At 39.9% G+C, this 25,875-nt stretch overlaps 2 protein-coding genes across 8 annotated transcripts; both read left to right on the plus strand.

Annotated features, from left to right (window-relative positions):
- The first annotated feature begins 2,874 nt into the window (after positions 1 to 2,874).
- rnf14 (ring finger protein 14) lies at positions 2,875 to 15,495 on the plus strand. 2 transcript variants are annotated; one of them, XM_017701125.2, is made up of 8 exons: positions 2,875 to 2,998; positions 5,417 to 5,577; positions 5,669 to 5,799; positions 6,366 to 6,887; positions 8,336 to 8,564; positions 11,191 to 11,363; positions 13,469 to 13,599; positions 14,694 to 15,495. In XM_017701125.2, the coding sequence occupies exons 2-8, from the start codon at positions 5,427 to 5,429 to the stop codon at positions 14,746 to 14,748; spliced, it is 1,392 nt and encodes a 463-aa protein (XP_017556614.1). In that variant the 5' UTR covers positions 2,875 to 2,998; positions 5,417 to 5,426; the 3' UTR covers positions 14,749 to 15,495. The 2 variants fall into 2 exon arrangements, with proteins under 2 accessions (XP_017556614.1, XP_017556615.1); XM_017701126.2 differs by having other exon boundaries at positions 2,890 to 2,994.
- On the plus strand, positions 15,061 to 25,191 carry endou2 (endonuclease, polyU-specific 2). 6 transcript variants are annotated; one of them, XM_037546119.1, is made up of 8 exons: positions 15,993 to 17,243; positions 17,999 to 18,196; positions 18,710 to 18,860; positions 19,832 to 19,937; positions 20,691 to 20,812; positions 21,324 to 21,436; positions 23,062 to 23,215; positions 24,856 to 25,191. In XM_037546119.1, exons 3-8 carry the CDS (start codon positions 18,759 to 18,761, stop codon positions 25,123 to 25,125), a joined length of 867 nt encoding a protein of 288 aa, XP_037402016.1. In that variant the 5' UTR covers positions 15,993 to 17,243; positions 17,999 to 18,196; positions 18,710 to 18,758; the 3' UTR covers positions 25,126 to 25,191. The 6 variants fall into 6 exon arrangements, with proteins under 6 accessions (XP_017556616.1, XP_037402019.1, XP_037402016.1 ...); XM_017701127.2 differs by lacking the exons at positions 15,993 to 17,243; positions 17,999 to 18,196 and adding an exon at positions 15,061 to 15,195; XM_037546122.1 differs by lacking the exons at positions 15,993 to 17,243; positions 17,999 to 18,196 and adding an exon at positions 15,065 to 15,195 and having other exon boundaries at positions 18,738 to 18,860.
- The last annotated feature ends 684 nt before the right edge of the window (positions 25,192 to 25,875 follow it).

Raw genomic sequence — 25,875 nt, forward strand, 5'->3', positions numbered from 1 at the left:
AGCTGTACCATGCCAGAGATTGCAGTTCCACAGCTCTACAGCACAATGCTGGAGAGCTTTAGCCAACACTTGGTATTAGGCATGTGTGGCTGCTCTGGAGCAACCCATCCTACTGGCAGTGCTTTTCTGTGGAGGTTATACGAGCTGTCAGTAATGGCTGCACCAATACAATACATTACAATAGCTTAATTTATTAATTAGAAGTGTCCATATGCAGTGGGGTCTAAAAGTCTGAGTCTATATTGAATATCTGGTGCTTTTTCATTTAAACCTGGTTAAAAAATAAGTTGAAAAATTTAAAACAGAAAAATGAAAATTCTGCACTTTTGCTGTGTCACTTCTCCAACTGAAGCTTGTAAAATTACGTGAACGCCTTTTTACAGAAAGGTCTGATTTTTTAAAATCTTATTTCCTTCCATTGAAACACGTTCAGATCAGGCTCTCAGGTGGATTTGATCCACTGATCAGAGGCTTTTGCACAAACTAATACTCTAAGCACACGCCACCATTCAAGCCAAGGTGGGAAATGCCTTCGGAAATTCATGTAAACATTCAAAGATTCCACTTTTCTCCCAAACTGTTATGCTGATAATGTCAGCTGTTTAGAAAAGTGAATGTTATTAATGAGGTTATTTCATGTTTTTCCAATGAAATCCTTCGTTTGGCTCCGCCCACCACATCACACAAGTTATAGACCTTCACACATGGTTTTCTTTTTGATCTAATACTAGTAATACCGAAAGTGCTTTTATTAATACTAAAAACACTACATGCGCTTTTTATCAGATTATCTGATTTATCTCCAACCAGGCCATAATGTTTCCACAGTAAACATGTACCGGACTCAGTCTCCTTTAGCATCATTTCATCCATGCTGAAATGTAGCCAAGTTGGACAAAATACTTTAAAAATTTGTGATGACTAAATACTAAATATACTGTCATACAAGTATTCAGTAACACATCCTATTACCATGCATAAAACGTAACATTAGAAAGTACATTTAGAGTACATATTTATAAGGTACTTTGTACAAATATTTGTTTTTTTTTTTGCTTTACACTGTTCCCTGCTGTTCGACAGCTTCTCTTAAAGTAAGTCTTCTCTTAATGTGTTTCATGAAAATTTTGCTTATCGTTTAAATGAAGTTTCAAAAACTCTCAACTTTTTTTTAGCATCCTCCACTTTAGTTCTCTGTTGCTCTCATAATCCTTTGTACAGCAGTACAGTACACCAATGCTAAACATGTCACTTGCAAAAGTGCCCACTACTGAGGAGGTTATTGGTTTGATCGTCGCTCTAAAGAATTCAGTAACACTGATATTAATAATTAGCTCATCACCTTGATTTATCAGTCTACTCAGACTTTAGTGTAGACCAAATGTCAAGAAGAGCCATTTTGTCCTTTCAGCAAAAAACAAACCACCTTGGGAGCCACAATATTTTATGTTCATTTTGCCATCTTGACTGTAAATATGTCTCAGTACGTGTTAATGTGTTGGTATAGGTTAATAAATATATAAACAAAAATGCACTTACTTTGCACTGCTTTAAGGGTTAGCTTAGCTATAGCTGGTTTTCTTGCATCTCCAGCAGGAAGCTTTTCCAAAAGTGTAATAGTTTCTTGTAAAATGGCTCTCTGTTTTTACAAGGCTGAAGTCAACTTCTCATTGGCCGGTTTCTTGTTCAAATTTATTTCATATTTTATGAGCCATTTATTTCATATTTTACATTTACAGCATTTGGCTGACACTCTTATCCAGAGCGACTTACAATGTGATTGTTTTTACATTTTTTTCATTTTTACACAGGTAGGCAGAGGTGGTGTTAGGAGTCTTGCCCAAGGACCCTTATTGGTATAGCGCAGGATGCTTACCCTGGTGGGGGATTGAACCCCAGTCTACAGCATAGAAGGCAGAGGTGTTAACCACTACACTAACCAACCATTTTATGAGCTGTTCATGCAGGAGTCCAGGTACTTCCAAGAGCGCAGACACCATTTCATGTAACTGCACATACAGTGAATACACAGGAAAGTTTCAGTGCTTTCTTTGTAGTTTGTGTTGATAATAATAAATATGTTAATTTTTCCAGTGTACTGGACACTGAATATTATATGCTTCCCGGTAAACAAAAAAATCATTCTTGTGCGATGTATTTTTAGTATATTTTTATAACAAAACACTGTTTTTAAGGTCCAGACTCGGGACTGAGGACGATAATTCAATAATAACTTGAAGAGGAAAATTTGTGAATGAACATTAAGTTGGCTACTTAAAGTCAGTTACTTAAACTTCATAAACTGATGTGGTTTGATGGCTGTAGTGTGTGTTAAAGATGTAGTACCTTAAATCCACTGAAACCTTAAAGCCACTGTTACCTGAAATCCACTTAAATGTAAAATACATCGGGACCATGAATCCACTGCAACCTTATATCGGCTGAAACCTTAAATACATTGGTACCTTAAATCCACTGCTACCTTAAATCCAGTATTTTGCTGTTATAACTATGCATTTGGGTGTATGTGTGAATCTGTGTGTACTGTGTACTGGTGTCTGTGTGAGAGATGTCCATTGTGACATTACGTGTTGTTGCTAGATTTGAATGTGCGCCATTCATTTCCTATGAGGAAAAAAACCGGAGGCTGTATGAAACCCTGATCTGTCCCAAAAAGCACAAGCAGAAATCTCGGTCCTACTATACTGCAAAATGTGTTCGTTATCACAAAGCTGTAGGAGGAGTACCATTTACGTTTTTTTACAATAATAAAAAGAATACGAATAAGAAAATGAAGAACAGTGACTTTCCTTTTTCAGTAATAACGTTAGTAATATCGATCTGTAAGCGTCAGGCGGTGTCAGTGCTGGAGCGACAGCAGCAGCAACAGCTCCTCCTTCCTCTCTTCCCTCCCTGTGCCCAGCGCCTCTGTCCGACCGGGCTGACTTCATGTCTTCAGCTTCTGACTTCCCTGCTGTATTAGTTTGCTGAACTGTAGGTACGTTTGCCACGACAGTTTCACACTGCTTTGTTTTTCATATCATATAGAATAACAGCCGAACGGCTGGAGGCTGTTTAACTAGCTCCGCTAGCATGAGCTGAAGTTTAGTTGGCGTTGGTTAACCTGGCGAGCTGCGTTAGCTTTAACAGCTTTATTCCTACATGTTTCTGTCTGCAGTGCGCTAGCATTGTTTCCAGAAGCTATATAGCTGGTTAACTACATTGATAATTGACACTACGATAGTGGTTATTTAAGGTCAGCTCATTTTCTGGATGTTTGAACCATCAAACTGTCATGATAGATGAAGCTAAGCCAGCGTTACAGCCCATTTCATCAGCTTATTTACAGTGGTGAACCTAGCCACCTGGCTAGCTATGCTAACTAGCTAACATGCCGGATAAATCTAGTTAACTAACTCCCTCTACAGCTCATAAGTTGGCCATGTGTGCTATTCTTCTGTAACCTCTTATGAGGGTGATCTGTAATCGGCATGTCACTTCTGTTTTTACGTTACTGTTACTCTTCATATGAAATGTAGGTTCATCGAGACCTTCTCTGATTGTGTGCTGTTCGCTGACTTTACCACCTACCACGGTTGGTTCACATGAACTGCAGGGCCTTTCTGTACTCTCTAGAAGTGGTTCTGTTTAGAACCATGAGTTCTGTATAGAATCATTTCTTGTTTAAATGGTTCTTGGTATGAGGTTCTGTAGCCTGATGCATGTGTTGTACAAGGTTCTATATAGAACCTTGAAAAAATGGCTGTGTAGAGCACAAAAGGGTTGGAACAACAAGCTGGAAATCATTTTCAAAGATTCAGTAGTCACAACATTAGGCTGTGTATGTGTGTGTGTGTGTGTGTGTGTGTGTATACACTATATTGCCAAAAGTATTCGCTTGTCTGCTTTCACACGCATATGAACTTGAGTGACATCCCATTAATATGATGTTGGCCCACCCTTTGTAGCTATAACAGCTTCAACTCTTCTGGGAAGGCTTTCCACAAGGTTTAGGAGTGTGTTTATGGGAATTTTTGACCATTCTTTTAGAAGCGCATTTGTGAGGTCAGACACTGATGTTGGACAAGAAGGCCATGGCTCACAGTCTCCGCTCTAATTCATCCCAAAGGTGTTCTCTCAGGTTGAGGTCAGGAATCTGTGCAGGCCAGTGAAGTTCTTCCACATCAAACTCGCTCATCCATGTCCTTATGGACCTTGCTTTGTGCACTGGTGTGCAGTAATGCTGGAACAGGAAGGCGCCATCCCCAAAATGTTCCCACAAAGTTGGGAGCATGAAATTGTCCAAAATCTCTTCGTCTCCTGAAGCATTAAGTGTTCCTTTCACTAGAATTAAGGGGCCGAGCCCAACTCCTGAAAAACAACCCCGCACCATAATCCCCCCTCCACCAAACTTTACACTTGGCACAATGCAGTCAGACAAGTACCGTTCTCCTGGTAATCACCAAACCCAGACTCGTCCATCACATTGCCAGATGGAGAAGCGTGATTTGTTGCTGTAGAGAACACGTCTCCACTGCATTCAACACTTTGCCTTGTGCTTGGTGATGCAAGGCTTGGATGCAGCTGCTCGACCATGGAAACCCGTTCCATGAAGCTCTCTATGCTGTGCTTGAGCTGATCCGAAGGCCACATGAAGTTTGGAGGTCTGTAGCGATTGACTGCAGAAAGTTGGCGACCTCTGCGCACTATGCGCCTCAGCATCTGCTGACACTGCTCTGTCATTTTACGTAGCCTACCACTTTACGACTGAGTTGCTGTCATTCCCAATCGCTACCACTTTGTTAGAATTCCACTGACAGTTGACTGTGGACTATTTAGTAGTTAGGAAATTTTACGACTGGACTTGTTGCACAGGTGGCATTTTGTCACAGTACCATGCTGGAATTCACTGAGCAGTCTGCATGCCGGGGTGCTTGGATTTATACACCTGTGGTCATGGAAGTGATTGGAACTCCTGAATGTATATACACACACACACACACACACACACACACACACACACACACACACTTTTGGCAATGTAGTGTGTGAATACTTTTCAATGTGAATACTTTTGGCAATGTAGTGTGTACACACACACACACACATATTATATATAGAGCTGCATGATATGGCAGAACAAAAGGCTGTGATATAATGTGATATAATGCATTTTCAGCAACTGCTGTCTGTATATTGGTTAATTTCTGATTGCATGTGTTGTGACCTTATGAAGGTCTCATTACACAAAGCCAGGCTCTCTTCATTTTACTCTGCTAATTCCTTGACATGCCACTGCATTTCTCCTTTGTAATCGCGTAAGTATGGTCTAGTGCTGGACTCTGTTGTGTTAGGTTACCAAGGTAGTTGAGTGTACATGGTACCACAGGTAAAATCACGTCTTTTGGTCCTTCAGGAATGTTCAAATGTCAGGGGATCAGGAAGCCCAAGAGGATGAACTGCTGGCCCTAGCGAGTATTTACGATGAAGAAGAGTTTCGGCGAGCTGAGTCGGGCCGGGAAGGCGAGATCCATCTGTGTCTTGAGCTTCCCCCTGACTTCAAGTTGCTGGTCAAAGGTGGCATGACATTCAGCTCACTCTAGTGTTTGAACATGATAGCCATTTTCCAATCCCACTGAACTGAGTTTATTTTGATTTCCCTGGGCAGGGGAGAACTGCATGGAGTATGACGTGTCCTTTCTGCCTCCTCTGGTGCTGAGTTTCGAGCTCCCGGTTCATTATCCTTCCTCTTCAGCACCAGTTTTTACCTTGAGCTCCAAATGGCTTTCAAGGCTACAGGTGAGGACAAATGTTCAGATCTTTCATTGATCAGCTCATTTTTGGTTAACTGAGTACACTTAAGGTGGTTATTTGTGTTTGGGCTGGACAGTATGTCTCATTGCAATTTCCATGTTATTCTGTATGGATGATTATTGAATAGTGTGGTGTAATACACAATCTTTATCACTTTGTGTAGAACACAAAGTAAAAGTGAAGTAGTTCCACACTGCAGAGGATATGTGTCCTTTATTTATTGTACAAAATTCTCAGTGAGAATACCTGGTTACCTTGCTGTCCCAGTAGTTTGTACTGTTGTGACTGAATGGCTAGACAACTTCTCCCTAGGCGTCTCATCTAACCAGTAAATGTTCTTAAGTAGTAATTGTTGAAAGATCAGGCTTTTGCTACTCATACCACTTTGACAAATAACAGGTAATCATTTTATTGAAAACAGAAACTTTATGTAAAAATGCTTGATATCATTATAATAATGAGAATCACTAATGTTGACTGTAAAAAATCAACAAATATTTCCATTGTCAATTTTTCATTCTTTTTTTTTCTGTCCTTTATCCTTCCATCAGCTCACGGCTCTGTGCAAGCGGCTGGACGAGCTATGGCAGGAGAATCAAGGCAGTGTGGTGCTCTTCACCTGGATCCAGTTCCTCAAAGAGGAGGCACTTGACTTTCTGGGACTTCAGTCTCCTCTGGAGGTCCCCAGTGGAGGCAGCAGCCAGCCTCAGTCTGACCGCTGCAGGAGTGAGGCCACTGCAAAGACGGCAGAAGGCGCAGTCGGAGAGAAGAGGAAGCATCCGGAGCTGGACCCTCGAGCTGTCCTGGAAGTTGACCTTCACACTGATGTACTACCTCAGCTGCTAGACTTTGACGAAGCGCAACGGCAGAAGGTTTTTGATGGGAAGGTCTTCTGCTGCAGTATCTGCTTCTCGGAGAAGTTGGGCTCCAGCTGCACGCTCTTCAAGGAGTGCCAGCATGTATACTGCAAGGCCTGCATGAAGGAGTACTTTGAGATCCAGATCCGAGATGGCAAAGTTCAGTGCCTTAACTGCCCTGAACCAAAGTGCACCTCTGTGGCTACACCTTCACAGGTATTCTCTAATAGCTGAGTGCCTGCCTGCCTGCTTGTGTGTGTCAAGTGGAACACCATTTTAAAACAGTTTGTATTAGTTAAATGTCCAGATTATATCCCAAATTGTTCAGGTGCTAACAAAGAATAAGATTAGAGCTTAAAGGCCATTATAATCTTTTTTTTTGTTTGAATATTCACGTTTTCTTAACTCCCGGATACATTAAAAGTATTGAAATATTCCAACAAGGAAATTTTAGATTGTGATGAGAGAAATTGTGATCTTTTGATTTGATCTTGATGTTATATTTTAGGAGTATGTGATTTTCGCATACTACCGCTTAACCTACGAAACAGTGACTTTACTTTTATCTTCTTAAATTTTTCACCTTTCTTTTTTCCATTTACAGTTGTATATAGCTAGGCCTGCTTAGAAGTAGCCATTTCTGTTAAAAGGGCAATTCCCTTTTCTTCATCCCTTTCTTCAAAACGTATGCGTTATTCAGCTGAAAAGTCATTCATAGTGGATTGATGTGAAACGCTCCAAGAGAAAGTTTTAGAGAAAGTTATGAAACATCCTACAGTCAGAATTGTTGGCAGTGGTAGTGATAGGAACCAGGTGCCCAAAGGGTTTAAAGACTCTAAAAACTTCACCATATTATTACACAAAAAACGTTATAAATACTTACGCCTACCATAATAAAACTTTTTCAACGCTGTTTTACTATCGACAGTTGACATCACACGTTAGCATTCAGAAGATGTTTAGATTAACTGGTTTTGAATAGTAAATAAATAAGGTCCATTTACATTGTGACCCCTTACCACAACTTGCCATAACCAGAAGTTTCTGTATAATGAACCATTTTGCATTGAACCATTCAGAATGAGTTTGTTAAACAAACAAAAATTAATTATTAACTTGTGAAATTCCCTTTTAACATCAAGGCTGATATCAGCTGCTTGTGTGCACACATTGTCTGTGGTTCCACATCTTAATCCCCAGTCTAAAAATGACAAGGTAATTCACAATTTATAGAATTTTTATCCTAAACTTAATGTGCTTCATACCATTACCTGATTAAGTAACCTATTACTTAAAAGAGCTGCGCTTGGATATGTATATATTCAAATATCCCTGTACAACCCTACTGCGCTCACTAAACTGAAGGTGTCTGGCCCTGTATGCTTGCTTCCTTATGTATTTGTTTGTTTGTTTAACTAACAAACAAACCAACCTCTTGCTTTACTGCACTACATCGCATCGCTTTGTTTCACATCATCCAGTGTGGGGAGCAGGCATGTCAGCAAAAGCTAACTTGATTTAATGCCTGTGTGTCAGATACAGATATGGTCAACTTATAAACACAAATGTGAACCATTAAGGCATATCAGTTGGATCTGATTGAGCAATAGGCTTGTAATGTGAATGGATATGATATACCTGATGTGAGAATGCCTCAATAACAGGTGAAGCTGCTGGTAGGTGAGGATGATTTTGCCCGCTACGACCGCCTTCTCCTGCAGTCCAGCCTGGACCGGATGGCAGATGTGGTGTACTGTCCGCGCAAGTCGTGCTGCATGGCCGTGATGTTGGAGCCGGACACCACCATGGGCCTCTGTCCTTCCTGCCGCTACGCCTTCTGCACCCTGTGCAAGCGCGCTTACCATGGTCTGTCCTGCTGCTTGCCCACAGTTGGTAAGGCACAGCCAGTGCACATTACATGGTGATAAGTTGTGCATGTTGCTTGAGCCTGGGATGTTGCTTTGACATTCAGCTTTAAATTTATAATTCGGTGACAAATGAGATTTTCCTCGTACCCAAAATGCAGTTGATCAGCCATTGTTTCTGTTGTTTTTCACAGGAGCTTTGAGGCTAACATATCTAACTGTACCAATTAGCACTGGGCACACCATCTTCTTACACCGTACTACATATATTTATTGTATACGTAGCTCATACGGTCATGACTTTTCCAGGATTTCCATGGAAGCATGTGTTTTTTTTCCCCTTATATTTTATATCTTGTGTTTTTCCACATCTTATACAGTCTTCATTGTACTCTGGGTGCTCAAAATTGTGAACTGACTCTTGTTTCATCCCTCTCTTAAGTACTGTAAAAACTGCTTTGAAAGTCACTGACATTGCAGATTTAGGCTGACTAAATCACTATGGCAGCCTAATAAATACATTACCTTCCCATACTATGAAAAATTGCTCCCTCCCAAATAGGGTTGCAGCGGTAACCGGTTCCACGGTATACCACGGTATTAAAATGCACGGTTATCATACCGTGGGCATTTGCTCATTACCGGTAAAACACAACCCAGCTCAGAAACTCACCCGCGCATGCGCAGCTCCGCTCCGTTTCAGTCACACAAGCGCACAGCAGTGAGAATGGCAGAGAGTGCCACAGACTTAACAAATCTCCGTCCCCCTAAAAAAAAGGCTAAACTAAAGTCAGCAGTGTGGGACTACTTCGGATACCCGCCAAATGCACGCGAGGATGGGAATCCGATTTGTAATCAATGTGGCAGGAAAGTGGCAGCTAAAGGAGGGAATACCTCTAACCTGTTCTCCCATCTCCGAGAACACCACCCCGCTGTGCTCGTTTATAATTTCAGTCCGACCCTAAATGCGTGAAATTTCGACTATAAAACCTATCTTTGTATTCGTGCACAGCCCACGCGTTAAGCGCCGCAAAAGTGCTGAGTCATCCGAACTATGAGCATGCAGGTGCTGGAAGTAACGTTATGCCCGTGGCTATGAAGCGCGTGCTGTGGTGGATGCGCGTGTCCGTGTTCAGGTCCTCACAGACTAATTTGGATTTTTCCGGAGTCGGACTCAACGTGAAAGACGCCATTAATTTGCATGAGTTTATATTTAAAATCTGACGTGCCTCTATTGTGAGGATCATGTATAAAATAGATAGTCCCCTCTTTCTGCAGTCTCTGGTTATATTAACTTGGCAGTAAAACGGACGTTTACAACAGTAGTTGGTCAGACACGCACACAGGCTCAGATTAGGGTTGCAGCGGTAACCGGTTCCACGGTATACCACGGTATTAAAATGCACGGTTATCATACCGTGAAAATCTCATACCGTTGCAACCCTACTCCCAAACTGACCCTCAGATAACTTGCTTCACTGGCTAAATAAATGTGTCTTTGTCAGTATTAACTTGGTTGATTTTGATTCATATGGAGCTAAGTGGGGGCAGTCATGGGCTGGAGGTTAGGGAGCTGGCCCTGTGACCAGAAGATCGCCAGTTCAATCACCAGCACTGACAGTCCATGACTGAGGTGTCCTTGAGCAAGACACCTAACCCCCAATTGCTCCCCGGGCACCGTGGATAGGGCTGCCCACCGCTCTGGGCAAGTGTGCTCACTGCCCCCTAGTGTTTGTGTATTCACTAGTGTGTATGTGGTGTTTGACTTCACGGATGGGTTAAATGCTGAGGTGGAATTTCTCCGTTTGTGGGATTAATAAAGTATCACTTAACTTAAATTTAATGAAACGGATAACAATGTCCACTTCATCATGATGTGCATGCATGTACAACGCATCTGTGTTGTGTTTTATGGTGAGATGCTAAACTACTCTTTACAAACAAAACCAAAGGATGTTTGCATTTGACAGCATGACTGAGGAGTCAAAATAAAATATGTAGGCTCTGAAATTATGAAACAATGTGTTAAGCAAAATGACAGATTTGTTCTTAGAGGTCAGTGTTAAACCTAGATATCTGTACATGGTGTAGATTTCACTGGCAGTTAATCCAGTTAAACTTAATTTTGACTTATTTGCTAATAATATTTAACTATTAAATTATAATTTAGATGTGCAGGTCTTTTCCTCTAAACAGCTGTATATGTGTTAAATTAGTGCTGGATGGTTACTGATAAAATTCAGTACCACAGTATTTTTAAACATATAGTATCATGCTGTCAGGTGATATTACTTAAATATTAATTAAAGTTAATAAACTCAAGCTTCCTGAGTTTCTTATTTTATCTTATCAAATATAAAATTCAAATTAAATAATTAAAAAGGCTGTTTAATCATTCATAGTAGTGCAGGCTGAAACCTAGCTGCTTAAGAGATTTGGTGACTGTAACCCTCCCATTGAAATAGAGATTTTAAATAGCTTCTGAAGTGATACTAGCTAGTGGTGGTGGTCCAGATAACTGAACTGAAAACATGCCCTGTACTAAGTGCTGCTGTGTGGGTCTGATAGTATATGCAGAATCAGCATATGTTAATTAAGCAGTACAATAATTAGCCGTTTTTGAGCCTTTCATGAATTCTGTTTGTCATTCCTAGATGAGCTCCGCAACCTGCAGGAAGAATACCTGTCTGCCAGCAAGGAGGAGCAGAGATTTCTGGAGCAGCGTTATGGGAAGCAGGTCATCCAGCATGCAGTGGAGGAGTCCTTCAGCAGGCAGTGGCTGGAGGAGAACTCAAAAAATTGCCCTTGCTGTGGCACTCACATCCAGGTTAGTTAAAACCAAGACTAATACAGTAGATGTAATATACAAGATATGTCTGTGTTCGCTGTCTACTGATAAGGGTGCACTCTAAGTAGCTTTGCCATCACCAGGGAAGAGTTTCAGCAGTGCTCACAGTCTAGAGGAGAACATTCCAACATAAAAAATGACTCTAAACCAGGCATGTCAAACTGTTGACCTTACAGGCCAAAGTGCTGCTGAGATTAGTGTTTACCCTTATCTAATACTCTGAATTCAGTTCATGATGGCCTTGCTAATTAGCTGATGAGCTGAATCAGGTCTGGACATGTGCTGTAAGTAGTAGGTTGGTGAAATAGCAAAAATATCACGATCCTCTAAGATATTTTCAGCGTATCACGATATTTATTTGTTCAGACATCTGATCAGTTGGAATAGAGAGAAAAGCACCAGTGATGTTACATTAAAAAAAAACTATTACCCAAAACCTTGAACTGAGTAATTTCTATTCAATATGGTTCACTAAATCCAGTTAAACAGGACAATTTTTTCTCTCTTTATAATGAAACATGCAGTTGGTCCGTACTGTTCACAAGTACTGATGGTGTCTATGATATGTACAGTGTTGCATTGTTGTGTAATATATTATAATGGTATGTATTGTCATTGTCCAGCCCTACTAAGCAAGAATTGCATATAACTTGACTGAAAACAATTAGGTTGAACTGAACTCCAGTTTGATTAGACTTTGCCAACTTTTTGACTAGTAACTGGAATTACTGTTTGCCATTTATTACAAGTGAATAATATTTGAAAAGAGCTACACTATATTTCCAAAATATTCACTCACCAATCAAAATCACTGAATTCAGGTGGCCCAAGCACCACCACTGGACTCTAGAGCAGTGGAGATGTGTTCTCTGGGGGTGATGAATCACGCTTCTCCAACTGGCAATCTTTTGGACGAGTCTGGGTTTGGTGATTACCAGGAGAGCGGTACTTGTCTGACTGCATTGTGCCAAGTGTAAAGTTTGGTGGAGGGGGGATTATGGTGTGGGGTTGTTTTTCAGGAGTTGGGCTTGGCCCCTTCCAGTGTTCCAGTGAAAGGAGCTCTTAATGCTTCAGGAGACGAAGAGATTTTGGACAATTTCATGCTCTCGACGTTGTGGTAACAGTTTGGGGGCAGCCCCTTCCTGTTCCAACATGACTGCACACCAGTGCACAAAGCAAGGTCCATAAGGACACGGATGAGCGAGTTTGATGTGGAAGAACTTCACTGGCCTGCACAGATTCCTGACCTCAACCTGAGAGAACACCTTTGGGATGAATTAGAGCGGAGACTGTGAGCCAGGCCTTCTTGTCCAACATCAGTGTCTGACCTCACAAATGCGCTTCTAAAAGAATGGTCAAAAATTCCCATAAACACACTCCTAAACCTTGTGGTAAGCCGTTGAAGCAGTTATAGCTCCAAAGGGTGGGCCGACGTCATATTAATGTCATATTAATGGGATGTCACTCAAGTTCATATGCGTGTGAAAGCAGACGAGCGAATACTTTTGGCAATATAGTGTATGTTGTTAACGTCTCTAGAGTATTGTCAATTTGTATAAAATCAGTTTACATTATGTAATTATTTAAATAGAATGTTGTTTTAACAGATTCAAGTCTGCACTTCTCTGTACTGATAGTTTGTTATCAAACAGTAAAAACAAACATGGCAAAAACATAAAGGATAGTTTTCAAAACAGGACTACGGCCATGGTTACTCTTCATCAAATTCAGATCACAATAAAATATCTCCTCCTTTTTTATATCATATATGAATGTTCAGACTTTCTCCAATAGTCCCCATAAGCTACAAGTGAGAAATTATCAAATTGCAAAATGCTTTTGCTATTGTCATTGATAACTATGACTTCTAACTATTAATGACTGTAGCCCATATTTATTTATTGACTGATCCATGATCACATTTCCTTTTGTGTGCTATTTAATTCAGGTTCAAATGAACTGTTGGGGAGCTCCGTTTTGGTGGACCTACATTTGAAAGCCTTGATAAATATGGCCCTGTATTATCCCACTAACCCTACTGTAAACTGTTTTTTGAGTTCCTCTTTGTTCTCCTGACTCTGCAGAAGACACAGGGCTGTAATAAGATGACCTGCTCTTCTTGCCATCAGTACTTCTGTTGGATCTGCCTGGCACCTCTCTCCAGAGTCAACCCTTATAAACACTTCAACAACCCCAACATGGCCTGCTTCAATCAGTATGTGCCTCTGGACTCTCTATAAAATCTCACAAAACTGACACTGTGCTATACAATACAGTAGGGAAGATCATAGGGCAAAAATCCAGCATTTACTTAAATTTAAAAATCCAACATTTTCAGGCATTCAGGCATTTCCACGGTCTTGTTTCTTCTAGATTCTATGTTTTAGGCTTCTATCTTGGCTGAAGTTGATGAAGTAATGAGCAAGGAGGCAGTTATAATGATAAGGGAGACGTCTAATATCCTATTGCAGGAGATTTTAACCTAGGGATCGATATCCAGGGGGGTCCCAGGGGTTTGTTACGAGGGTGGTGCTACAAGAAATAAACTTTTTTGAAACACAGAATTTTTTTTTACAAGTGCATACAAACGCTGCTGAATGGCTCCACCTACAGGCCATGGATGACAAACTAATGTCAATTATAAATTTCCTTACTGAGAGGGTCTTGACTGACTGCTGGACATTTTTAGCATCAGGCTAAAGACTTACTGTGAACTGCTAGCTAAGGAACACAGGCCCAGCGAGTAGATGTACTCTTTGATTATTCTGTTTTTTTTTTATTTATTTAATGTGCATATTGGTGTCTGTGGGTGAAACATTATTGACATTGCAGTTTAGTTCATGAAACCAGCCTATGGAAACCTTTTCTGTGATTGAATTGTATTGGCAATTATACTGTCGTTAACTCATTCTTTTATAAATTAACATAAAAAGTGTAAAAAAAACCCAAAAAAACAAACAACAAAGAAACAAATGCATGTGAATGAGTTTGTCAGTCAGGCTTTGTGACTTACTTAAAATGAGACCAGCAGTAGAAATTAAAATGTGCACCATCATCATATACGTTACCACTTTTGAGCTTCCCAGTCTTTTTCCAACCTTCAGCTAGTTGTTCATGACCATTTATCCTGTAAAAATGCAGACTGCTGGGGGGCTAATGATCAATTTGGAGACCACTGGTTTAGACACCCATAACTTTAACTAGAGTTGGTTGAAATGTGTGTAGAGGGTTATAGTTTGTTTTTCTTTAATATTGCATCAGGGATAGATGTTTTTCTCAAGTTCATAATACATTTTATTTGCTTTCTAGATTGTTCCAAGGGGTAGAAGAAGATGATGAATTTTTCAGTGATGAAGACGAGTGAAAACAGCTTGTAGCCCACCATTCTGAATGCACTTCACCCAGAGCACTTTATCTACCTGCTGTGTGGCTCTTAGTGGCCTAAGGAGAGCATCCCATCACTATTTATTTTTTGTTTTTACTCAAACAAGTCTTTCAAAATGTACCATACAGCCAGAAATGAAGATCAGGATATATTTGCTGGTGAAGGAGACTTATAATCATCATCATATCAAGGCTAACAAGCAAAGTGATGCTTGTGTTCTGTGTTGGAAAGATTTTTTAGAGGGTCTTCTTGAAGACCTGTCTGTATTTTCATGCTTAGAAAGGGCCGTGATGAATATTTTTTTTAAAAATTGGCATCCCCTAAAAGGAACAATTTCACTATTTTTGATCACGTGGTTCTCCTGTATCACTGAAGCAAGTCATCTTGAAGGAAGCTAGATGGATTTGATTATGGCCTGTTTACAAGGTTAAGACTTGCATAAGAGTTTCTTGTCATTTCTTTGGGGTGTATTCTGAAATACACCTCATTGTCATGCATGAGTTACCATGTTTGGTACAATTATGGAATTAATTTTGACCTCAGTAATATTCTTTTGGGGGGGGCTTTCATAAAGCTTTGTTGAGTAGGTTTATGTTCCACTTAAAGTTTCTGTTAATGACCTGTGTAGAACTATTCATTCATAAACAAACAAAACAAATCTCAAGCTAGTCTTGTGTTTGGAAGTGTTCTGTACATGCTACAGTAAACTGAAATCTCAACACCAAATAACTGGCTTTTTCATGCTTTAAGGCCTGAAGAATGTGCTGCAGGTGGACTAGCTTTGTTATCAGTAGGTAGCGATGCAGTCAATGTGCTTGATAGGGTTGACCGTCTGGGGTGTATTTCGCAAAGCAGGGGTTACTGCTTAGCTACTAGGTAACATGAAACTTGGTTCAGTCTGCATCACAGTGGCAATTTAATGGGGAATTTCACCATTTCGTAAGAATTTCTGCATTTTTTAATGGTTGAGAAAGTGAAATGCTTCGTTTTAGAGAAACTGGCCCAGATTTTTAGACAGTACTGGTAATGGGAACCAGACATCCTCCTCTAAAAGTTCCCTCACATAAAGTTATTACATGAATGGTGGTGGTTAGTGTAGTGTAGTATAGTGGGTAACACCATTGCCTTCTACGCTGTAGACTGGCGTTCAATCCCCCGCCTGGGTAAGCACCCTACACTATACCAATAAGAGTCCTTGGGCAAGACTCCTAGCACCACCTTCGCCTACCTGTGTAAAACAATCAAATTGTAAGTCGCTCTGGATAAGAGCGTCAGCCAAATGCCATAAATGTAAATGTAATGAATGGCCTTGAATGTCTGACATCTGAGACATTGTTCTATGATACTTTTGAGATGTTGTGGCCCAAAACGTACTTTTTTAAATCCGTTCATGGCAGAGATTTCCTTCTTAAAATCAAACCTTTTTTCCCCCAGATTTACTACATTTTATCACTTTTAACATTACGTGTAAAAACTCTGAATACATGCGAATGTTTTGGACAGTAAATAAAATGGCTGTGTTTGTGTTGTAGACACAACCCCTGGTTCCTGTCATCACCCCTGTAAAGAAACCTGAGTTTACCAACTACAATGCAGTATTTCACGTCAAACCACTCTGAATAAAAATATCAATGATTGACTTTTACAGAAATTTTTAAAAATTAGATTTCTTTAACTGTTCTGGTGCAGGTCAAGTTCACAGGTACAGATTGGTGACCGCTCCTGGACCAATCAGGGTGGAGCAATAATCAAAGTCATTCAGAGTGTTTTAATGGTAAGTAGTGTACTGTAGATTCTGTGAATCTACAGAGTCAAATTTCTGTACAGTAGTACAGAAGATACAGACCAGGAATCTCACATATAGCCATTTTATTTGCTATCCAAAACAACCTTTATGTGAGTGCTCATGTGTAATGTTGATAAAAGGTAAAACGGGTCAATTTTTGACTATTATGTCTTACAAAGCCCTGCAGGTATCTTTCCACTGTGAATGGGTTAAGAAAATCTAAATTATCGTCAAACAATGTCTCAGGCGTTGTTCAATGTATTTGTTACCCTTTCGTGTAATAACCTGTGAGGTGCCTTTCAGCTGCATTAAACGCTTTAGACATCTGGTTCCCATCATCACCTCCATTGTGAGCGGTTCACATTAAACCACTCTGAGTGACTTTATTTACATCTGCTCCTTTCAGTGGTTCTCCGGCTGTGTGACAGTCAGCCGCAGTCACATTTGTTGGGTTTAGAGTAAACCGGGCCTAATCTTGGGTGAAGTTAACATAAGCAGTAATCTTACCTGTGACAAAGCTCATGGACGTTAAGCGCCCACACAGCTTTAGCTGACCGTTGCTCCCTTACAGTCTCTCTGTGTTCAAGTGAGAGAAGCTCAGTGAAAGGAAGCTAACCACGGGGTGAAAACTAGCCTGGCGAGCTCAGTTGAGCTTCGAGCTAATCTGGGATTAGTTTTCCGTGAGGAGGTGGGTAACGTGATTATTAACAGCGTTTCTCAGTGATTTTAGTCCCGTCCGAATGAGCCTCGACAGGCATTTTTACCGACAGTTTACCTTCTATAAAACGAGCCGTAGACATAACCGAATCACATTTTCTGTGGAAGAGGAGTTTCTTAAGTATGATGAAGTTAATGCTGCCTGTGTATGAAACACGTATCATAAAATGTCCAGCCCTTGTTTGTCTGCTGAGGACTTGGCTATAAGTTGGCTATAGTAACAGTAATGGCAACAACATAACATCGTAATACTCGCAGACGCTTTCACAATATATAGTATACATCACCATGTTTTGGGCTTTTTTCCTGAGGTCTGCCAGGTTCACCACAGAACTGGTGAAAATAACAGTGACGAGTCCATATCCAATCATTCTGTTAATGTGCAGTTTATACAGGTTAACTTAATCCAGTGGTTGTTGACACTGTCATTGTTAAAAATCTGTCTTTTTAATTTATTTTTACATGTATTTTATTTTATCAACTATGCAGCGTTTCAGTGTTGTAGTCCTGATGATACCATGATACTCAGAAAAGTACTGAGTGACATCATTTATTATGATAATGATAACATATCTTCATATTGCCCACCCATAGGCTGTAGTAATGGGGGTTTGGGAAGCGATAACACACAGACACAATGTGCACTGGTGGTTAAAAAAAAAAAGGTACAAAGACCTCCCCATCCTCATTGTAGTGGCACATTCACAAACACTATAATCCCTTTAGCTAGAGTTGCTGACATGGGCTAACCCTTTCGAATGGGCCCTCTCGGTGCTGCGGCCTCGTGCTGTAGGAGGGTGCAGCAATGTCTTTCCCACCCAGCCTACACGCCTGGACCGCTACCTAGACCACCCTGCTGTCATCGTTCACCTGCTCCTCGGTCAGCCACAAGCGTCCGCTTACATCACTCGCGCGCAGATCGAGGTGGGTGCATTTGGAGCTGTGCAGTGGCTTATGGAGCAGCAGCTCAGCCGTACTCAAATACTGATGGAGGTTTCAACACAAATAGGTTTTAAATGGACTAAATTGATTAAAGGGTGAAATTTCTGCACAATTAAATGGTTAAGATGTACACAAAGTCGCAGCTTTCTGGAGTCAGAACTGTTCACACTGGTGGTGATGGGAACCAGATGTCTGAAAAGCTTATTGCCTCTAAAATCTACTTTACAGAAAGTTATTCTGTAAAATGAAATGTATGTGAATTTTTTTTAAAAATCAGTGGAATTTGTTGTGTTGATTCTAACACTTTTTAAAAGTTGAGAAACATTCAAAAATTGGCTTTTGCTAAAATGGATTAAAGGACTCATTGTGAAACAAGCAAATTGCAGTATTTGGAAAAGCCGCCCTGATTGGTCTTCTCTATTAACTTAGGTTCCTTGGTTAGGAAACCTGTAGTGTTTTGATTGTGTATTGACAGAACTTCATTTGGTTTCTCAGCTTGACAGATTCCTCTTGGCATCTATAGAGACCCTCTTGGATACCCACCATGATTGAAAGTGACCGAGAGCTCTCAGCTATGGTGCAGAAGCTTTGGGACAACGACATCAATCGCCTGAGGCCTGGGACGGACTATCGCATATCTCTGCAAGTAATAACCTCCCGTTTTTTTTTCTTCGTCTTGTGGAAACCATTTAAAAATGGTGATTATTGAACATGTTTGTTGCTTGTTTTGCCTGCTACAGTATCCTTGCTTTACCATGCCTTGTCCAGCCTTCATCTGTTGCCTGTTGAATGTTCATTTACACTAAGGTCATCAGGTCAGGGAGACTGAACTATTGTGCTTATTTAGCGTAGAAATCTTTTTAGATAAAAACAAATAATAACAATAGCAAGAGCTTTTATTGTCAGGCCAGCGTCTTGTTGACACTGTTTGCTTAACAAACCTCACAGACATCTTCTGGGCTAAAGATCATGGGTTTTCTAAATCATTGAACTAACAAGGCACTTGGGAACAGTCCTGGACTGGGTATCTCAAAAGCATCTTAGCTCATTCTCAAATGGTGGAGAGAGCATCACACTGAACACTCTCTCTACCACTTAAGATGATCTTAATCTTAACCTAGTCAATAGGGAGCCAGGTTTTGTTGATACAACATGATGGATTTTAGCAGATATTAGTCCGTCTGAAGGTTTATTATCCCTTATAAAGCTGCACTATATAATTTTTAGGGATTTGGGGACCTCTCTGGTGGAAATGTGCAATTGCATGCATGTTGCATGAACGTTTGTAACTATGGTTGTGCTTTAGAGACCCCTTCTCCAAGCGAATGAATCTGATGATTGTGAGCGTGTTGAAAGAGTACACAAAGAGAATTCATGTTGATTTTGCGTTTTTAGGCCTAAACATTCAGCAGGACTTTCTTTTTGAGTGACGTTAATATATAAAGATATATATGGGCATATATTAGCATGTTGTTACTTCTTTTATAGCAAAAAAAAACGCAGCTGCAGCTTTAAAGTCAGCCTGTAATCAAAATTCACCATCTTTAGCTCATGTGGCTGGTCATAGTAAGTATTGTAGCGTTGTAACCTCCTCTGTTTCTCCTTTGTTTCTCACAGGGCAAAGCTGGTAACCTGTCACTAATGAATGATGGTAATGACGCAGCTGGATTGCCTTTGTTCACATACGTTGACGAAAGCATTTTCAAAAAGGAGACGTTCTTGGGTAAGAAGTTCTTGGCTAACTTTACATGTTTTTCCATTTATTGACCATAACAACTGGCCTAAAACGGATGTTCCTTATCTAATATGAGGAATGACCAAGTTGGGTTTTTTGTAGCTCTCTAATAAAAGAGTCGAAATATTAACATTTTTCTTGTTTTTAATTTCCACCCTGGCATCCACTTATGCCTTTGTAACCAAAAACAATCATAATTATTTTTCCAGCCTCTCTTTATTCCTTAGAATTTTTTTCCTACTGCTGATATGTGTAAATAAGCTCTGCCCAGATTGGTTGCTCTGTATTACGTCTCATTCAAAAAGCAGTCCAGGCCAGAGACTGTATGAATGGGCAGGGCTAAACTTGTATAGGCTGAATAGGTTGGCATGGTTTTCATGGCATCAAAAATCAGGAAATTCTGGACAGGGTGCTTTTGCAGCTTAGTTTGCATGTATGGACTATATGGAGTGGGGAGTGAATTATACATTTAGAAACCTAACAGTGTTTACATACTACGTTGAACTTATTTCAAAACGATGAGGAAAAATCAGTTTTTCATGATTTGGGCCCTTCAGAATACACGTTCGGTCAGTTCAGTGTGGCGTCTGAGCTGTTGAAAGTATTTGAAAGTTATTATTAGCAGGACACAAGAAGCTAAATTATGTGTCTCACATCTTGAAGAATTATACTGATTATAATGACAGAGAAATAGTAATAAAGTAAAAAACACCTTTGCATGATATTATTGTGATTTTTCAGCCTTTATCTCCCTTCTGGACAATTATGAGAGCGATACTGGTGTGCCAGAGGTTGTGACCCCAGAAGAGGAGGCAGAGAATCACAAGTTTCTGGACTCCATGGTGAAAACTCCTGCAATGAAGGTAATAACTAGGTTACAAGGTTAGTGTTGGTGGCTAAAGCAATTGTAAAGATCCCCAATCAAAAAGGCAAGGAAAATGAATCTGATGTTGGCGAGTACATTAGTAGTATTTAAGAAGAGTTCAGTTGAAACTTGGTGAATGGTGTGTTCTCCAAGGGTGTAGGTGAATTATACTATTATCATATCTTGATCGGTGTAATGCTGATTTTGCATTTGAGGCCTAAACATCGAGCCGGAGCTTCTTTTTGAGTCTGTGCGAGTGCCGTTACTATGTAAGGACACATGGCGTGGTCCAGAAAACTGTGATATCCAACCCTGCCTATGACTTTTAAATGACTATAACAAAAAACAACTTGCATAGAGCAGCCTTAAGGAAAATTCATATTCACAGCCATGTACAGTAACATTACATTAACAGATTCGTTTGTATCTGCACTACAAGAAACAGAAGCCTGTTTTTATCATGTTGAAATCTTGTCTTTTCTTATGTTTCTTCTCGTAATCTGCCTCAGATTGTCCATAAACATCTAGTGGCCAAGAAGCTTTCTCCAGAGGACATGACGCAGTTCAAAGAGCAGCTGTACCGCATCTGGTTTGAGCTGTACGCCAGGAGAGGATCCAGCAAGTACATATAGAAGTCTAAATATCCATCCCAAGCCATTTCCAGTTTGTGTTTATCATTGTTTCCATAATAAGACACATGAGGATTTTTATTGGTATCATTAAAAAATGACATGACATTGTTACAATATTCTTTTCTGAGCACATTGTGAGTATATCTGTGGATTTCATTAGAGCTTAAATAACAGTGACCAACTGCAGCATCTCATTACAAAGAGCATAATTAAGTGGATTTAGTTCAGTGCAGTATATGAAACATTAAATAATAACTAATTTTTCCTCATCCTAAAAGTTTTTAACAGTACATCAGTAGTAGTGGAATATAGATGTTCTGTTTAAAAACAATTATTACATATTTGTTTTATCACAATTATTCAAGCTGATTGTAACTATTTAAGCTGACCACCATTATTTTAAGTTTATGACGCAATAAACAGAATGTGAATTGTTTACACTTTTATCTAACTGCATGAATCAAGTCGCTGCCATTTTTGTCATTTTCCAGTTTTTGAGACTTTGAAAATACCTGTTGCCCTTTACACTGTGTGTAAATTTCATGATGAATGAACCAAAAGAAATGGCCAAAAATGACTTAGTAAAATGTCTGGTTCCATTGACTTACATTAAATCTAAAGTATGTTTTTCCTTCTCCTGTAAAGTTACCATTTTGGAGATACAAGGTTTTGTTCTGCCAACAGTGAAGTACAAGCAAATAAACAAAGCAGAAACCATATTTATTCTGGCACCTGATGGACGTCAGGAAAACAGCAAAATCTCCAACTTCTGAAAGGTGCTACAGCACCTTTAGAGGGCAGCAGTGAGTGATGTTTGTTTATTTGAGTTTTAGCTGTTGATGCCATCAGATAAAAACCTACTAAGTATCAACAGCTAGGAGGCAAGATCGCTAATCGGCCAATTTATCCCATTTAGGGTTGTACTTTAACTGCTGCAAACAAATAATCAAAAAAGACAATCAATTTTTTATTGTGATTATGTATATCGTTGCTGTTGCAACAAAACCTCGTATCTCCAAAACGGTAACTTTACAGGAGAAGGAAAAAACATGCATTACTTTCAATGTAAGTCAATGGAACCAGAGTTTTTTCCAAGTCATTTTTGGCCGTTAAATTTCCTTCATGAAATTTACACACAATATAAAAGCCAAGATGCTTGTTCATATTATATCAAAATCTGAAAATCTACAAAAATGGAGATACAAGGTTTTGTTCTGACAGCAGCGATATGGTCATTAATCATCAACTATATTTTCAGGATTGTGATAGGCCTAGGCTGAGAATTTTAGTCTTGCCATATAGTGAGGGCATACTTCATGGATTATTACCATTATTATCAATTATAACTGAGTATCAACTGTTAAAATTCCACATTTAATGCTGTTCTGTGGCCATGTGGGATTTTACAACTGTGACCTACAGCAATTCGAAAGAGTGCGTTATTGCTGTCAGACCAAACCTTGTATCTCCAGAATGGTACATTTTCAGAAGGAAAAACGCTCTTAACATTTATTCAAAAGAATAAAAGCAACAAATTGAATGAATATTTTGATCTGACATTATAATATCATATACGGACAAACTCATTCATTCTGTTCACCTCTTTCTTCTCAAGACCAGACTCTTCAGGGTTTGAGCACGTCTTTGTGGGTGAAACCAGGGGTGGACGTACCGTCATTGGTTTCCACAACTGGATTCAGTTGTATTTGCAAGAGAAGCTCGGACACATCGACTACAAAGGCTACAGCGTAAATGCAAACTCCCCCCAGGTAAGTTTCTGATACTACAGATAAGGCCCTGCTTCAGAGGCTGAGAATGACAACTAACTCAGAGATGTTGAATTGCGAGAAATGAATATACCAGTAATCAGGAGAATCCGTTTGCCTTTGCAAGAATTTGCGAGTATATGCACAGTATAAGCCAGGAGTGTCAGAGCAGTTTCCTTCCAGGCCACAGCTCTACAGAGTTTAATGTTTGTCCGCATTAAACTCACCTGATTCACTTCATGAGCTGATTAGCATGACCCTCATGAGATGAATTGAGCGTTTGGCTGTGTTCAGGAGACGGAGTGTATTCTGCCCAAAACTGTAATGCTGTGCTTCTTTGCTGTGGATGGTAACATATCATTATTAGAATTAAAATGAAAATGTAACATGCAAAAAAGGAATTTCAATTTCCCATTCATACATGCTGTTTGGTATACTGCTATTGATATTTCATTTACACAGAGATGTGCTTACTTTGGATGCTCCTCAAACTGGATTAATGTGTTTGATGTGATTATGAAATAATGGTGTCAAAATGCTAATGCAAAATGCTGTTCACCTAATATGCATTTGTACTCAGTAACAAAATGTCACTGCTGAATTTGAAAGATGGCAAAATTCAAATGTTAAAGGGGACTTCCAAATTGGTTTTATGTGAAATGCTCTGATACAGAGAAACTTCCCAAGTCAGAATTGTTCACAGTGGTAGTGACAGGAACCAGACATCTGAAGCTGATCTTTAGCAAAAATATATAGATAACTGGCGTGGTTGTTGCCAGTAGTCCATAAATGCAGCTGCGGGTAACAAAGCTGGTTAACATAACCTACCACAAGCATTAAAATCACAAAAGTAATGAAAGGAAGAAATGCTTAGATACTGGTTAAATTAGTGTTTCCTCCCATTTGGATATTCAGTGCTGCTATATGAAGCCTCGTTGCCTCAGAGGTCAACACTAAAGCAGTAATGCTGTTGGTTGAGGATGCGAGTTGGTTTGTCAAAGTTCTGCGACACAGAATGTCTCATTGCACTAAATGACAATAAAATGAATATAATTACATTTTCAAAAGTTTGCTTACAAACGCTAGCGTGACTGGACATTTAGAAGAGGGAAAACTCCGCAGAGCTGTGGCCTGGAAAGATTCTAGTTTGAAATGCCAGTTACAAGCTACACTTTCCAGGTCTTCATATTTTGAGCTGTTAATTCCTCACCATCCAGGAACAACACCATCCAATAAGATATAAAAACGTATTTGTATCAGTCTGACCAATTTAGGAGCTGTGGTAGTATATGAAGTCAATGTGAAACCATAAGAGCATTTCCTTTCTTACTGTGAGATTTATCTGAAAGGCTTAACGGAAGGCCTCTGAGCTAGCTAAGCATTTCACTTGATGAAGTGAGGGTGTGGGAGTGGGTGATATTTTTGGTTAGTATTATTTTTCCCTCACCCGCTGGTGCACAGAATATGGGTCATTCAAAGCGAAAGTCTAGTTTGAGATGGGTTTTCAATTCTGACAGCAACTCTATGCTTGACTGGACGTGTATATTGTTGTATATTGTTGTATTGATGGCTTGGATATTGTTGCCCTGCACTGCCTCCAAAACATGTAATGTCCACTCATGTGTGATGTCGGTCTTTTGCAGCCAGATGAGAACAAACACATCTTGGCTCTGCAGTTCAGCTGGAAGAACGGAATCAAACCCAAAGGCAGCATTTTTATCGGTGTCAGCCCCGAGTTTGAGTTTGCCCTCTACACACTGTGTTTCCTTACCTCTCCCAACGAGCGCGTCCGAGTGTCCTTCAGCCTTTACGACGTGGAGATCGTCTGCCACCACTACAACCAGAAGCACATAGGAACCACTTACCCCGTCCTTGTGAGATACCAGAACGATGAGAAAAAAATTCATAGCTAAGGGCTATGAGTATTGTTTTTATATTTTTATCCAAAATAGAAAACAATAAATACTGTGAAATTGTTATTTTCCAGTGTGTGATGGCACATCACTATTGATGGGTATCAGTATTGCATTATTTGCTATTTCTCACAGTGAAGTGAAACAGCTTAATAGCAAACAAGCTGAGTCGCCAGCTACATGACTAACTTTAGCCTTTAGCTTCTACATCTCATTTGTCATTTTCCTGTTAGAACAACCAGCATGGATACCAGCAAAACCAGCATATGTTGTTTTCCATGGCTTGCATGTTGATTAAACCAGTTAAATCCGCATTAGACCAACATAAACCAGCACAGACTTCATGCTGGTCGGTACTGTTTTTTTCAGCAGGGCTCTGTCCTTTAAGTACTCCATTCTCTCACTGTAATAATAATTTTATAACATAAATAAGTATACTATAAGATTCCTGTGTGTAACATTAACTATCTGCATTTCTTCTGCACTCACCGGCTAATGAAAAACAACAAAATGAAACCCACCTCAAAGAAGTAGGTTTTAAAATAGTCAAAACTGGTAATTAACCCAGAAAATCTCACTGCAGCGTCTGTGCAGCACAGTGACCAGGTTAAGCAGGTTTACAACAGATGGCTTCGTTTTTCATTTTGGCCAAAGTGTTCCTTTAAATCAGGTGTGCCCAGCCTTGGTCCTGGAGATCTCCCACCCTGGAGTTTTCAAATCCAGCACACCTGGCTCTAATGTTCAGATGCC

This window comes from Pygocentrus nattereri, chromosome 16, assembly GCF_015220715.1.
Source record: "Pygocentrus nattereri isolate fPygNat1 chromosome 16, fPygNat1.pri, whole genome shotgun sequence".
NCBI classification, from domain to species: Eukaryota; Metazoa; Chordata; class Actinopteri; order Characiformes; family Serrasalmidae; genus Pygocentrus; species Pygocentrus nattereri.

What these genes read in the sequence shown, in the direction of transcription:
- rnf14 (XM_017701125.2), top strand. Translation starts at nt 5,427, where the DNA reads ATGTCAGGGGATCAGGAAGCCCAAGAGGATGAACTGCTGGCCCTAGCG. An exon ending in CTGTGGCTACACCTTCACAG is followed by an intron (nt 6,888 to 8,335) that starts GTATTCTCTAAT and finishes CCTCAATAACAG; the next exon opens with GTGAAGCTGCTGGTAGGTGA. An exon ending in CTGCTGCTTGCCCACAGTTG is followed by an intron (nt 8,565 to 11,190) that starts GTAAGGCACAGC and finishes TGTCATTCCTAG; the next exon opens with ATGAGCTCCGCAACCTGCAG.
- endou2 (XM_037546123.1), top strand. An exon ending in CAAAAAGGAGACGTTCTTGG is followed by an intron (nt 19,938 to 20,690) that starts GTAAGAAGTTCT and finishes GTGATTTTTCAG; the next exon opens with CCTTTATCTCCCTTCTGGAC. An exon ending in TAAATGCAAACTCCCCCCAG is followed by an intron (nt 23,216 to 24,855) that starts GTAAGTTTCTGA and finishes GGTCTTTTGCAG; the next exon opens with CCAGATGAGAACAAACACAT.